We start from the raw sequence: 15621 nt of genomic DNA, 5'->3' as shown, positions 1-15621 counted from the left end.
ACATAATTGAAATTGCAGGCAAAAACCTGAGGAAAATCCAACAATGAAGTACCTAAGAGAAACAAATCTCCCTGTTCCATTGCTTGCCTTCCCTCCATTTAAAGGGATATCAACCAGATTCCTTTCTCTATGGCTTCCACATGGTGTGAACAGTCTTTAGACATAGTTTCAGGCGTTTATTCTGAAAAATTAGCGAGAAGGATCACATCGTGTCAGTGGATGGCTGGGTGCCAGCAGAGTTTTGCATGCGCAACAGATTGGAGCAGACATTTTCTCTCTCTCTCCTATTGAAAAAGCTACGGTCCAGTTGGAATATTATTAATTATTTATTGTAAAAACAACCTGAGGATTGGATTCTAAAAAAAACATTTGACATGTTTCTACGAACTTTACGGATACTATTTGGAATTTTCTTCTGCCCCATCGTGACCGCTCAAGCCTGTGGATTTCTGAACAAAACGTGCCAACCAAATGGAGGTATTTTGGATATAAAAATAAATCTTTATAGAACAAAAGGAACATTTATTGTGTAACTGGAAGTCTCGTGAGTGCAAACATCTGAAGATCAAAGGTAAGCGATTCATTTTATTGCTTTTCTGACCAATCTACTTTGCTGCTAGCTGTTTGTAATGTTGACTGCTGAGAGAGATGTTCTAACATAAACGCTTGGATAGCTTTTGCTGTAAAGCTTTTTTTTAAATCTGACACGCCAGGTGGATTAACAACAAGCTAAGCTGTGTTTTGCTATATTGCACTTGTGATTTCATGAAAATAAATATTTTTAGTAATTTAATTTGAATTGGCGCTCTGCAATTCAGCAGATGTTGACAAAAATGATCCCGCTAACGGGATGGGTGCGCCAAGAAGTTAACAGCATGATCATTACACAGGTGCACCTTGTTCTGGGGACAATAAAAGGCCACTGTGCAGTTGTCACAGAACACAATGCCACAGATTTCTCAAGTTGAGGGGCATGCAATTGGCATGTTTAATGCAGGAATGTCCACCAAAGCTGAGAAATGAGAGAAATTAATGCTAATTTCTCAATATGCCGCCTCCAACGTCGTTTTACAGAATATGGCAGTACGTCCAACCGGCCTCACAACGGCAGACAACGTGTAACCTCACCTGCCCAGGGGCCTAAAGTTTGTTAACAAGACATTTTTGGGGTGGTTGAAAAACTAGTTTTAATGACTCCAACCTAAGTGTATGTAAACTTATGACTTCAACTGTATATAAAAAAATGTATATGTCCGATTAATCGGTATCGGCTTTTTTGGTCCTCCAATAAATTGGAATCGGCGTTGAAAAATCATAATCGGTCAACCTCTAGTTCTTTCCATAATATGGACTTGGTCTTTTACCAAATAGGGATATCTTCTGTATACCACCCCTACCTTGTAACACAACTGATTGGCTCAAACACATTGAGGAAAGAAATTCAACAAAATGAACTTAAGGCACACCTGTTAATTGAAATGCATTCCAGGTGACTACCTCATGAAGCTGGTTGAGAGAATGCCAAGAGTGTGCCAAGCTGTCATCAAGGTTACTTTGAATAATCTTGAATATAAAATATATTTTGATTTAACACTTTTAGGGTTACTACATGATTCCATATGTGTTATTTCATAGTTTTGATGTCTTCACTATTATTCTATACTGTAGGAAATAGTACAAATAAAGAAAAACCCTGGAATGAGTAGGTGTGTCCCAACTTTGACTGGTACTGTACATCTCAGCGTAATTCCGTTATTGTGAATTGCCCCTTTCCGCACTCTGAGTTTACTACTCCAGTGTTGCCCCGCTAAGATCCCTTCACCATATAATCCTGTGTGTCTTGGCTCACTTAATTTGCTGTGGAAATAAACACAGGATACCTTGGAATTTCTCGCATGAAACTCCACTTAAATTATTGTATAGTTAAAAACTCCAGGGGGGTTAGGCAGAGAAAAGCACAGGATTCAGTGAGCATTCTGTTTTGTTCCTATAGTAACACCATAGGAATAGCGCAGATCGAGTTGACAGGTGCTGTGATGATTACCCTTTTCAATGGCCTCCCTATTTGCAAAGATGCGAGCCTTAGATAAATGCAGCCCATATTGCACCACAAATGACCCATAACAACCCTGCATTTCTAACCACTGCAGTGGCCGGGTTGGTTACCACAGACTCTCTCAGATGTTCACTCCGTTGTCGTATTTAGTGCATGTACACACAGTGGTGTCCGTTAAACGTCCACGGCAGTGGTTTATTTGACAAGGAAGGTTGGAAGTCAGATAACTGCACTTTCTTCGGCCCTATTCATCTAAACGCTCGGTGACAGGTCCTCTCAGCGTCGCAAAAAGTCCTCACACCACATGTAGCACGTGTTCCATAGGAAATTAACCTTAACACGGAACCGGGCCTCTCCCGCTCTGTGGATATTACAGATTTCCATGGCTATAACTTCAATAGAATGGTAGCTCAGGCTCAGTAATATTGGGATCTGAACTAACTGGCCCTAAATAATTTTTCCGCTGCGGACTGCGGACAAAACGACAGTGTGACTGTGGTTCCGCTTACTCTTCCTGCAGAGTATAATAGATGGAACATTTCAATCAGAGAAGAAAAACAACTAAAAACATTGTTTTTTTTTCTGTGAACCAATGATTTGTTGTTCTTGTTGGGAGGGATTGAATTGCTGATGCCTAATAATGAGCAAAATACTGCACACAACAGAAATATTTGCATAATGTTTCAAGATAGTGTTACAATCTGATGGAGTAGATTTTGTGTGTGTGGGACCTAAACCGACACTTTCATAACAGAAAGCCGCTGCAGCTGCACAGAGCTCTGATAAGAGGGTTCTTACATGAAACCTGTAGCCTGAGGGTGAAGAACAAACGTGCTTACCTCCGAGAGTCTGACTCCGGAGTAGCCGAGCAGCCCCCTGCAAACCCGCAGGCTGATGGCCAGAGTTTCCGCGCCGTGCCCTCTAACTGATACGATGGGGTGCCAGGTCCTTCTGCAACCAGCCTTCCAGGCCCTAAAACCCAACCCTCCCATCCTCCGCTCCCCCAGAGACGTGGCGCTGAACTGGTCTAAGGCACTTGCATGTTTAGGGTTGGAGTAATCCCAGCATTTGCATCCTGCTTCCAAAAACATCCCCTGCCCGGTGTCATAAGATAACTTCAGAGACAGAGGGAGGGGTGAGCAGCAGCCTCTGCTGCCCTGGTTGCTAACTTCTGGCTGGTGAGAAGGTGGGCGTGCTTTGCTTGGACTCCAAGACATGCTGTAGTCTGAAGTGATGAAGTCATTTCTGGTCTCGGCTGACACGGCAGACTCCAGCACTGTCCCACGACCCACAGCAGCTGCTATGTCCTCAGATGCCATAGTGACGCTCAATGACCGGAGAACAGGTGACCCTTGGCAAAATTAAGAATTTCCTGAGAGATCTGTCCGGTGTTGAGAGCATGCATATCCCTTCTTCGGAGTGGGGTGTGTGACAAGGCAGTCACTGACGCTTTGGCTCGCTCCTCCCGAGTCCAACAGCCATGTCTGCTTTCTGGATCTGAGAAAAGCAGAAGACAAAAGGGAAACACAGATTAGCACCAGAACAGACACAATCACATACTGTAACATAAGCCAAGTTCCTTTGATACTTGATCTTTGTAGAGACTATCATCATGCTGTTCGAATGTCAGTTATAACAACCTAGTTCTGTTGTCTCTGCATACACTATTTGGGTTTTGTAATTTGTGTTTCGCATTAACACCAATGGACAGGTGGGGAGGGGGAGGGGGTTCTGAAGTCTTTTGTCTGTCTCCAACCTGGACAACGTCCACTACTGAAGCACAGGTTGACTCATAACCAGTCCCCTTGTTTACAACCACGGGCAGGCTGGTTTAGGGTAATGAAATATTGTATGGATGAAGACAGGTGGGTGGCATCATTTTTGTGCAATCTATAAGCTACATTTAGATTTTCCTTTCATTATTTTTAGGCTATCTAGCATTAGGCCCTGAAGCTTAGGCTTCCGCACTAACTTTTAGTGCGCCAAATTGTCTAAATGTCAATCGCCGAAATGATTTAATATTCTTTTCTATTATTGGGCACAAAATAATCTGAAACGCAACCAAAACAAACAGCAAATGCATCCAAAAATTAATAGAACTTAGACCAATGGAAGAATCTATTAGTTTGGAAGTTGCAGCAATTCTCAATACAATGGAATTCAGTTGACTGCCCGACTCTCTGTGCCCTTTAATGAAAAGCTGTAATCAGCTGTAATCACAATGACAGAAAACAAGTGCCAAGTGATCGGAGCCTGTGTTAGTTTAAATCTCTTTATTAAAAGGGGCAAACCTAAACAACAAAGCCTTTTGAGGCTATGCAGAGTTTATTTATACTATGTTACAAAGCATTGGAGTAAAACAAGTTTAGGCCTAAATCCACTGGTCATTGAGTAGAATATATTTGGGGTCCTGATGGGGTTTCAGTTAAACTAAGCTCATGAAGCATGTAAAGGTTATAATTCTTCAAGAATCACTGGTCACCCCCAAAGCCAACTCCTCCTTTGGCAGCCTTTCCTTCCAGTTCTCTGCTGCCAATGACTGGAACGAATTGCAATTTTTTTTTTTTTTTTAAATCACTGAAGCTGGAGACCCATATCTCCCTCACTAACTTTAAGCAACAGCTGTCAGAGCAGCTCACATAGATCACTGCACCTGTAGATAGCCCATCTGTAAAAAGCCCATCCAACTACCTCATCCCCAATCTGTTATTTATTGTTTTGCTCCTTTGCACCCCAGTATCTCTACTTGCACATTCACCTTCTGCACATCGATCACTCGTGTTTAATTGCTAAATTGTAATTATTTCATCACTAGGGCCTATTTATTGCCTTACCTCCCTTCTCTTACCTCATTTGCACAATGTATATAGACTTTTTCTCTATTGTGTTATTGACTATGGTTGTGTATTCCATGTGTAACTCTGTTGTTGTTTGTGTCGCACTGCTTTGCTTTATCTTGGCCAGGTCGGAGTTGTAAATGAGAACTTGTTCTCAACGAGCCTACCTGGTTAAATAAAGGTGAAATAAAAATGAATTAAAAGTTTGTACTGAGGAAAGTCGTATTGCATGCTCATGAATGTGCTGGTTGTCATACTGATGCCGCCATTTCAATGGCATCTGAGAACATTTTTGAAACATGAACACGCTAGCTAGTTCCATTCAAACAACTGACTGGAGAAATAAGCTCATCAACTACGTCTACAGCAAACGCGATACCCTCGGTCATGGCATTTAAACGCCTGCTCAACAAAACTGCCGACATAGGCTGTGAACAAGCAATTGTTGGCATTCTCTTTACTGTGTCGCCACCATGCTCGATGCCATGTACAAAGACCGCTATTTCGATGCAGACAAGAAACAGGGTTTACGTGAAATGTTACATACACAACTGGACAAGATGGAAACGGACAGTGACAGTGAGTGCCGAGGAAGAGAGGCCATGGACAGACAGAGCTGAAACTTCACTGCTTGACATGTAGGGTGAAATCCTGGTTGAGAATGAAAACGACTGAACAACAAAACAGCACAGCAAGTAAGTGAAAGAAATAGATTTTAATTATGTTTTACTGGTAATGGGGACATCCGTAAATGCCAAGAAAACTTTTTGGTCAATGGGTGTGTAACCTTTATTTAACTAGGCAAGTCAGGTAAGAACGTATTCTTATTTACAATGACGGTCTACCCCGGCCAAACCCGGACGACACTATGAGAATCCCAATCACGGCCAGATGTGATACAGCCTGGATTCGAACCAGGGACTGTAGTGACGCCTCTTGCATGGAGATGCAGTGCCTAAGACCTCTGCGTACATGTGTGTGTAACTATTTAACTGTACTAGAATGCTTAAAAGGCCGCTAAAATGTTAAATATCGGTTATCGGTATCGTTTTTTTGTCAAGGAAAATATTGAATATGGTATCGGCCATAAATGTAATATCGGTGCAGCACTAGAATCATGTAGTAACCAAAAAAAAAAAAAAAAAGTGTTAAACAATTCCATTTTTTAAAATATATATTACATTAGCAGTCCAACTCATCCCAAACCATCTCAATTGGGTTGAGGTTGGGTGATTGTGTAGGCCAGGTCATCTGATGCAGCACTATTGCTCTCCTTGGTCAAATAGCCTGGAGGTGTGGTTTGTGTCATTGGTTTTTCAACAGGACAATGATAGTCCCACTAAGCGTAAACCAGATGGGATGGCATATCGCTGTAGAATGCTGTGGTAGTCATGCTGGTTAAGTGTGCCTTGAATTCTAAATAAATCACAGACAGTGTCACCAGCAAAGCACCAGCAAAGCACCCCCACATCTCCTCCTCCATGCTTCACGGTGGGAACCTGTTAATGGGTTATGTTTTAATAAATTATTAGAATATTACACTCTGAAACCATATTGTATGAAATTGATTAGAATCATTAGATTATTTTAATGCTGTGTGGGGTTTTAGTCAGTAGAATTATATCATGGAGTGTAGTTCTTAGTCAGAATTAATGTTTTGGTGACAATATGTCTAGTACCTTGATAACAGACTGTCTGAGCAAGATTCGGTGCAGACCTTGGCTGGTGGTACTGAGAACTTCCCAGGGTCTCTCCCGATCTTGAGGGAGGGCGGGAAGAAGTTATTCTCACGAACTCCCCTAATCTTTGTCGGATGGGTAGCAGGACAGTGTAGGCTTAGGATACCTAATGTTTGGTGTGGAAGTATGTGTGTCGCTATAAAACGAAGGACTTTGTACTGTGCACGCCAGAACGTTCCCGTGAAAAGACATTGTACTATTGTGGACTGGGCCTCTGTTTTCATTCCAACCAGTATATTACAAATCCTGGTCACAGACTGAGTAATTTAAATGAATTGGTTTATGAACATTGAGAACCTAATTCTCGGGACAGAACCACACATGCGGAACCGCATCATCCGTTCACCTACTCAGCGTCTCACAAAGACACGGCGGTTGGACCAAAAATCTCAAATTTGGACTCAGACCAAAAGGACAGATTTCCACCGGTCTAATGTCCATTGCTCATGTTTCTTGGCCCAAGCAAGTCTCTTCTTCTTATTGGTGTCCTTTAGTAGTGGTTTATTTGCAGCAATTCAGCCATGAAGGCCTGATTCACACAGTCTCCTCTGAACAGTTGATGTTGAGATGTGTCTATTGCTTGAACTTTGCGAAGCATTTATTTGGCCTGCAATCTGAGGTGCAGTTATATCTAATGAACTTACCCTCTGCAGCAGAGGTAACTCTGGGTCTTCCTTTCCTGTGGCGGGCCTCACGCGAGCAAATTCTATCATAGCTTGATGGTTTTTGCAACTGCACTTGAAGAAACTCAAAGCTCTTGATCTTTTCTGTCTTCAAGTAATGGACTGTCCTTTATCTTTGTTTATTTGAGAGGTTCTTGCCATACTATGGACTTGATCTTTAACCAAATAAGGCTATCTTCTGTATACCACCCCTACCTTGTCACAACACAATATGTTTGAGCAAATCAGTTAAGGAAAGAAATTCCACAAATTAACTTAAAAAGGCACACCTGTTAATTGAAATGCATTCCAGGTGACTACCGTGTGGCTTTTTCTCAACCAGCTTCACAAGTGTGCAAAGCTGTCATCAAGGCAAAGGGTGGCTACTTTGAAGAATCTAAAATACATTTTGATTTGTTTAACACTTTTTTGGTTACTACATGATTCCATATATGTTATTTCATAGTTTTGATGCCTTCACTATTATTCTACAATATAGAAAATAGTACAAATAAAAACCCTTGAATGAGTAGGTGTGTCCAAACTTTTGACTGGTACTGTAATTATGACAGGGAATAAGGTAATTCAAAGATTAGTTAAAATAATAAAAAATCCACTGGAAACTCCTATGATCCATGAATCACACTAAACTAACAGATCAGATGAGGAAAAACATTAATCTTGAAAGCAAAGGAAAGCTGGGAAAGCAAGCAACATGTTTTTTTATGGCCAAATCACCTTTAAGAAACATCAAATATGGAGTTGATTTGGACATTGTTTTTGTTTTTTTTAAATCATGCTCACATGCCACCGCCCCCCCCCCCCCATCAGTTCCATTAATTCCCCCCCATCAGTTCCATTAATTGGTAGCTTGTAGTGGCTAAGGTTCGCTGAGGTTTGTGGTGGCTGTTTAAAGAAAACTGTAGTCCATGGTTCAGTTTCGACTTGGCCCATATACTACTTTCAGGGTGAGGAACTATCTAACATCAAGTTGTAAAATAGTGAACCACTCCGTTAACACACAATGGAAATGAGCATTGGGCCCCCATACAGAATATTGCAATGGCGAAGCACTAATAGCTCAACCACCTCAGTCCACACGTCAACTGATCAAAGTTACTTTGTTATCGGCTTAGCTGCAATTATGACTATACAAACAGAGCTCTTGAACGGCAAATCACAGCTTGGTGCAATAGAAATTGGGGAGGGGGAATCAGCTCGGTGACCTGACAAGACACTGCAGAGACAGCAGATATGAACATATTCAAAACTATTTTATATAGCCTATAAATAGTCCATTTCAGTCCTTACCTCTACAGTTATTAGTGCTAAATGAGACATGCTTTTGAAAATACAGATGGCTATTTTATGGATTAGAGATTGAAAATAAATTGATAATGAAATGGCAATGTAGGACTCTACACCTTCTCCCTATCAGAGGAGTATGGGTAGGAAGGGGTTAGGCTAACCCTAACCGTCAAAGGGCAAAGGGTGGCTACTTTGAAGAGTCTCAAGTATAAAATACATTTAGATTTCTTTAACACTTTTTTTTTTGGGTACTACATGATTCCATATGTGTTATTTCATAGTTTTGATGTGTTTACTGTTACTCTACAATGTAGAACATAGTAAAAATAAAGAAAAACCCTTATCTTGGCCAGGTCGCAGTTGCAAATGAGAACTTGTTCTCAACTAGCCTACCTGGTTAAATAAAGGTGAAATAAATCAAAAAAATTAAAAAAACCTTAAAAATTTTTTTTTTTAATTATTTAACTAGGTCAATCAGTTAAGAACAAATTCTTCATTACAATGACACCGTACCCCGGCCAAACCCTAACCTGGACGACGCTGGGCCAATTGTGCGCCGCCCTATGGGCCTCCCAATCATGGCCAGTTATGATACAGCCTGGAATCGAACCAGAATCTGTAGTGACACCTCCAGCACTGAGATGCAGTGCCTTAGACCACTGCGCCACTCGGGAGCCCATGACCCACGTGACGTGGGAAGTTGTGTGGGAAAAATATTATTCTATATTCCATTATATTCTTAGCCTACTATAAAATTTAGGCTGTGTGTGTTGACTGTGATCAGGGTAAGTTGCTGTCTGTTAAATGAACAAAATAACTATGGATTTCATGTGCATGGCACAGCCATGTAGTACTTTGGCTGCACAAACCAGTAACATAATTCAACTCAAAATATGCAAAAAAAATCTGTAGAAAATACATTAGTAGTCATCTTTTAGGACCTGCCTAAACAAATGTATAATGGACCTCTTTGTGATGGTGTATAAAATGAATAAAATGAATTTATTAAAATAGACGTGCACCCGTATCGGCCCACGCCTCTTTCCACTCCTTAACTTGCCGACATGTGCACGTTAGGTATGAAAAGGTTTATCCCAGCCAAAGCATGTGGTAAGAACGGGACTATATGAATTTTATTCCTGAAAACGTCAACTGATTTTTTTTTACAGGCAACATATCGTTTACATATGTATAGATTGCATACTGTACTGTTAGTGATATTTGGGTTGTTAGATTTGTTTCCGACATTTCTTAAAAATATACAGTACTAGTCAAAGGTTTGGACACACCTACTCATTCAAGGGTTTTTCTTTATTTTTACTATGTTCTACATTGTAGAGTAACAGTAAACACATCAAAACTATGAAATAACACATATGGAATCATGTAGTACCCAAAAAAAAAGTGTTAAAGAAATCTAAATGTATTTTATACTTGAGACTCTTCAAAGTAGCCACCCTTTGCCCTTTGACGGCTTTACACACCTTTGGCATTCTCTCAACCAGCTTCATGAGGTTGTCAGCTGGAATGCATTTTAATTAACAGGTTATCCTTCTTAATTTGTGGAATTTCCTTCTTAATGCGTTTGAGCCAATCAGTTGTGTTGTGACAAGGTAGGGGTGGTATACAGAAGATGGTCTTTTACCAAATAGGGCTAAGTTCATATTATGGCAAGAACAGCTCAAATAAGCTAAGAGAAACGACAGTCCATTATTTTAAGACATGAAGGTCAGTCAATTCGGAAAATGTCAAGAGCTTAGAGTTTCTTCAAGTGCAGTCGCAAAACAAAGTGCTATGATGAAACTGGCTCTCATGAGGACCGCCACAGGAAAGGAAGAACCAGAGTCACCTCTGCTGTAGAGGATAAATTCATTATAGTTAACTGCACCTCAGATTGCAGCCTAAGTAAATGCTTCAGAGTTCAAGTAACAGCATATTTCAACATCAACTGTTCAGAGGAGACTGCGTGAATCAGGCCTTCATGGTCGAATTGCTGCAAAGAAACCAATACATAAGGACACCAATAAGATGAAGACTTGCTTGGGCAAAGAAACACGAGCAATGGACATTAGACCGGTGGAAATCTGTCCTTTGGTCTGATGAGTCCAGGGGCGACCAGTCATTCAGAGCAGGTGGGGCATGCCTGTTTTGCATATTATTTTGGCATTAATACGTGTCACATATCAATTTGTAAACAATGTAAAAAATATATAATTTAGGTTAAAAAGTTGCATACAAACATGGTCTCTTGTTTTCTTGAGTAAGGCAGCTCCAAAATGCAGGTGTTTCAGCCTAGCTCAGTGATTTCTGTTGTGGTGGGGCAAGCCAGCAGAAAATACGGAGCATTGCGCCGTGTTTGGCTCAATGTTCTGTCACCCATGGGGACACTACATCACCACCAAGTCTAATGGTAGAGCTAGAAAAGTCTAGCCCCTTGGATGCTGCCATAGAGTTACAATAGAAGTGCCCATCCATGAAGGAACAAGGTCATTGGCCACGATAAAATGATATCAAATCACATATATGTACAGTAGCATTGATTCGTCATGTCGTCAACATACTTTCAAAAATCTTAGCTAGCAGTCATCATGAATCAAATCGACAATCTACTGGCAAATCATTTTTAAACCTTGTCATAAGAAGAGAAATTATAGATAAAAAGTATCAGTGCTCATCTGCCATTGGACATAAACATTACGCAACAAGTTGGAAATCGCAACTTCAACAATGAGTGGTTTGGAAGGAATAAGTGACAGCCAGTGGCTAACTGCTAGCATTGCAAAGCAATCACTAGCCTGCTATTCAGTAGAGTGTCTGTGTGGTCACAAATCTGGGATTAAGGGCTCTTTTCCAAGTTAAAATAATAAACATTCAACATTGGCCATGCTGTCAATGAAGCATGATTTGTGCTGCGTTCAAAACAACTTAACTCGGAACTATGAGGTCTTGAACTCCCTGAAGTCAAGTTACCTGGGAAGTCGGGAATAAACAAGCTCCGACTGGGAAAATAGGTTATGAACGGTCATCCAACTCGGAATTGTAAACCCAGCCTTTTTCTAAAGCTACGACCTGACGTCATCATGATTCAACCTTGATTTTTTTCCCCCGAGTTCCAAGTTGTTTTGAAAGCGCCATAAATGCAGAGAATACCAGACTTTGATTACAAAATTTGCCCGCGAAGGACTGCCGCGCCACCTCCCTGTTCAAGTGAGCACAGGACAAGGGGAGTCCAAAAATATATTTTATGCTGCTGCATAAATTAATGTAATATGCCAGGGAGATATGTAACACTGTAGCTAAGAAACTAATACTAAATGTATGTTGTGAAGTAAGCCGTTAGTAGCCCATGTGCCTCACCCTAATAATTTGGTCCCTTTCCCCCTCTTAAATATTGCCTACTGTTCTGATTTGGTGGTGCACATGAAGCCTATAGCCTGTTTTAGAGAAATGTAATCATTGAATATTATAAGAGCTTTCATTGTCTGCCTATATGCCCAATTCATTTATCTTACGGTTCTGACTTGGTGTACAGGGAGAATACTGGAGGAACGACCCATGTTCTGAATTCTGTCGCTGTACATTAAGTGATAAACAAATAGTTATATTGACTATATCCGTCCTAGCTCTTAATCGAAATGACGGATTGCCTCTTATCTGCTTGTCGTCGCCTTATGCCATAGTTTGTACATCTCAATTGTCATTAGAAACCACATTTGTTTAAGCAAGTCAGCCATATCAGCAACATTTTTTTCAAAGGCAGTAAATGAGGCTGAAAGAACTGTTTCACTGCCAGACAAGGCTCAGCTGATAGCCAGGGGGGGGGGGGGGGGTTTACCCCACCAAGATTTACATGCCAAAATCACCAATGGCTCAGTCTAAATTTGAGATTTTTGGTTCCAACCGCCGTGTCTCTGTGAGACGCAGAGTAAGTGAACAGATGATCTCTGGTGGTTCCCACAATGAAGCATGGGGGAGGTGGCATGATGGTGCTTTGCTGGTGACACTGTCAGTGATTTATTTAGAATTCAAGGTACACTTAACCAGCATGGCTACCACAGCATTCTGCAGCAATACGCCATCCCATCTGGGTTGCACTTAGTGTGGACTATCATTTGTTATTCAACAAGACATTGATCCAAACCACACATCCGGGCTGTAAAGGGGCTATTTGACCAAGGAGAGTGGTGAAGTGCTGCATCAGAGGACCTGGCCTCCACAATCACCCGCCCTCAACCCAATTGAGATGGTTTGGGATGAGTTGGACCGCAGAGTGAAGGAAAAGCAGCCAACAAGTGCTCAGCATATGTGGGAACTCCTGCAAGACTGATGGGAAAGCATTCCAGGTTGAGAGAATGCCAAGAGTGTACAAAGCTGTCTTCAAGGCAAAGGGTGGCTACTTTGTATAATCTCAAATATATTTTTGATTTGTTTAACACTTTTTTTGGTTACTACATAATGCCATGTGTTATTTCATAGTTTTGATGTCTTCACTATTATTATACAATGTAGAAAATAGTACAACAAAAACAAAACTTGAATGAGTAGGTGTCCAAACTTTTGACTGGTACTGTATACAAACATTTTACTGCAATGTTAGGAGTAAGTAACATAGGCAGTTTCATGCACCTGCTATAACATCTGCTAAACTGTATATGGACCAATAAACTTTGATTGGATGACTAAATCAATTCAAACATGGATAGCATTGGCTGTGACACCCTGTCCTGAGCAAATGATTCATTTCTGAGTCAACAATGAAATCAGACAATTAGGCCTACATAACTCATCTGTGCAGACTGAGGTTCATTTAACAAATTCATTTCAATGAATGGACTTAAAATAATCACCAAGATGAGACATACAAGAGCAGAGCATCGTGATAAGTCTGTACCCATAAACATTATGAAAATCGATAGTTACAATGGCAGTAAGGAATCACTAGTCATTTGAAGCATGCCTTGGCACGTGTATGCATATGCATGTGCGCTCCAACGTGCTTTCTCTACACTTAGCCAAGACTTAGCTACATCTCCCAGAAAATGTGTATAACGTACCAAAAATGTAGGCAAATGTAGTGGAAACTCACGGTAAACAGTCCTCAAAAACGATTCAATTAAAAAGTTATAGGACTTTTATCCCCCACGACGAATCACGAAACCGTGAAAGTTGCCGAGTGAGATGAAAAGGCCACCCCTTAGTAGCATTGATTAGGACCTGCTGCTGTTATTTTGGTAGTTGGTAGCCCATTTGCTGCGGTGGCGGTTGGACAATCGCCGCTGGGTAGTTAAAATATGCAAATTCAATGCACTGTCACTACATTGGAATGTCTGTGGCTAGTGTTTCACGAGGCAATTAGTTTGACAGTGGCCTTGTCCAAATACTTATACTTGCGTTTTAAATAGTATGCGATAAAATAACGTTTTATAGTATGTGAAAATGTTGTATGCTTTTAATTCCAGGATTTCATACACATTTCGGATTTTCATCTAGTTGGATTTTGCAGCGCACTATTGAGGAAGATACTTATCTTTCCAGACCCACGTGTATGACAATAGCTGAAGGGACAAGCTGTACCAAAATTAACGATTGGTGGGAAACAACGGAATTGTGCAGTCGTTTTTACTAAACAGTACGATGTAAATAGTATGTAGTATGCCGTTTAAGTAGGCAATCTAGCATTGGGAATCTGTATATTGGTTAGACCCCCTAACTATAGAGCTCCACAGTGGTGGTGTCGTAATACCCATAAAACCTTCTGGTCAAACAAAGAAATGATTCCAATCGTTTTTTCCACCACTCATTTTTCCATGGGGAATTTTAGAAACACTTACAATAAGGGCTGTGTTTCTTGTCAGCTTACCCCGTGTGATGTTTTGATAACCATGCAAATCTCACTCGGGCAAGGTGACTTTTATCAATATATTCGGATCTATTTACTCTCAGAATTGAAAATACTAATTCACATCAAAATAGACCTCATGCAGGTATTGTGTAAATGTAAAACTTGCTCAAGACAGTTCACAAAATGTACTATTTAAATAAATGTAGGTAATTAATGAATTGCTAAATTTAACTAACAATAGATTTTTATTTTATTTTATTTTATTTCACCTTTATTTAACCAGGTAGGCTAGTTGAGAACAAGTTCTCATTTGCAACTGCGACCTGGCCAAGATAAAGCATAGCAGTGTGAACAGACAACACAGAGTTACACATGGAGTAAACAATTAACAAGTCAATAACACAGTAGAAAAAAAAATGGGCAGTCTATATACAATGTGTGCAAAAGGCATGAGGAGGTAGGCGAATAATACAATTTTGCAGATTAACACTGGGGTGATAAATGATCAGATGGTTATGTACAGGTAGAGATATTGGTGTGCAAAAGAGCAGAAAAGTAAATAAATAAATAAAAAAAACAGTATAAAAACAGTATGGGAATGAGGTAGGTGAAAATGGGTGGGTTATTTACCAATAGACTATGTACAGCTGCAGCGATCGGTTAGCTGCTCGGATAGCTGATGTTTGAAGTTGGTGAGGGAGATAAAAGTCTCCAACTTCAGCGATTTTTGCAGTTCGTTCCAGTCACAGGCAGCAGAGTACTGGAACGAAAGGCGGCCAAATGAGGTGTTGGCTTTAGGGATGATCAGTGAGATACACCTGCTGGAGCGTGTGCTACGGATGGGTGTTGCCATCGTGACCAGTGAACTGAGATAAGGCGGAGCTTTACCTAGCATGGACTTGTAGATGACCTGGAGCCAGTGGGTCTGGCGACGAATATGTAGCGAGGGCCAGCCGACTAGAGCATACAAGTCGCAGTGGTGGGTGATATAAGGTGCTTTGGTGACAAAACAGATGGCACTATGATAGACTGCATCCAGTTTGCTGAGTAGAGTGTTGGAAGCCATTTTGTAGATGACATCGCCGAAATCGAGGATCGGTAGGATAGTCAGTTTTACTAGGGTAAGCTTGGCGGCGTGAGTGAAGGAGGCTTTGTTGCGGAATAGAAAGCCGACTCT

The 15621-nt window shown here is 40.8% G+C and overlaps 1 protein-coding gene across 1 annotated transcript in view; it reads right to left on the bottom strand.

The window, feature by feature from the left end:
• The window catches only part of LOC115144032 (1-phosphatidylinositol 4,5-bisphosphate phosphodiesterase epsilon-1-like), a 91272-nt gene extending 77385 nt beyond the window's left edge, over positions 1–13887 (bottom strand). The window contains 2 exon segments of the mRNA XM_029684649.2: positions 2896–3553; positions 13689–13887. Of these exon segments, the coding sequence (XP_029540509.2) occupies positions 2896–3375 (480 nt within the window). The 5' untranslated portion in view covers positions 3376–3553; positions 13689–13887.
• Positions 13888–15621: the final 1734 nt, after the last annotated feature.

This window comes from Oncorhynchus nerka, linkage group LG16, assembly GCF_034236695.1.
Source record: "Oncorhynchus nerka isolate Pitt River linkage group LG16, Oner_Uvic_2.0, whole genome shotgun sequence".
Classification (NCBI taxonomy): Eukaryota; Metazoa; Chordata; class Actinopteri; order Salmoniformes; family Salmonidae; genus Oncorhynchus; species Oncorhynchus nerka.
This window is presented reverse-complemented; position numbering and strand designations above follow the sequence as displayed.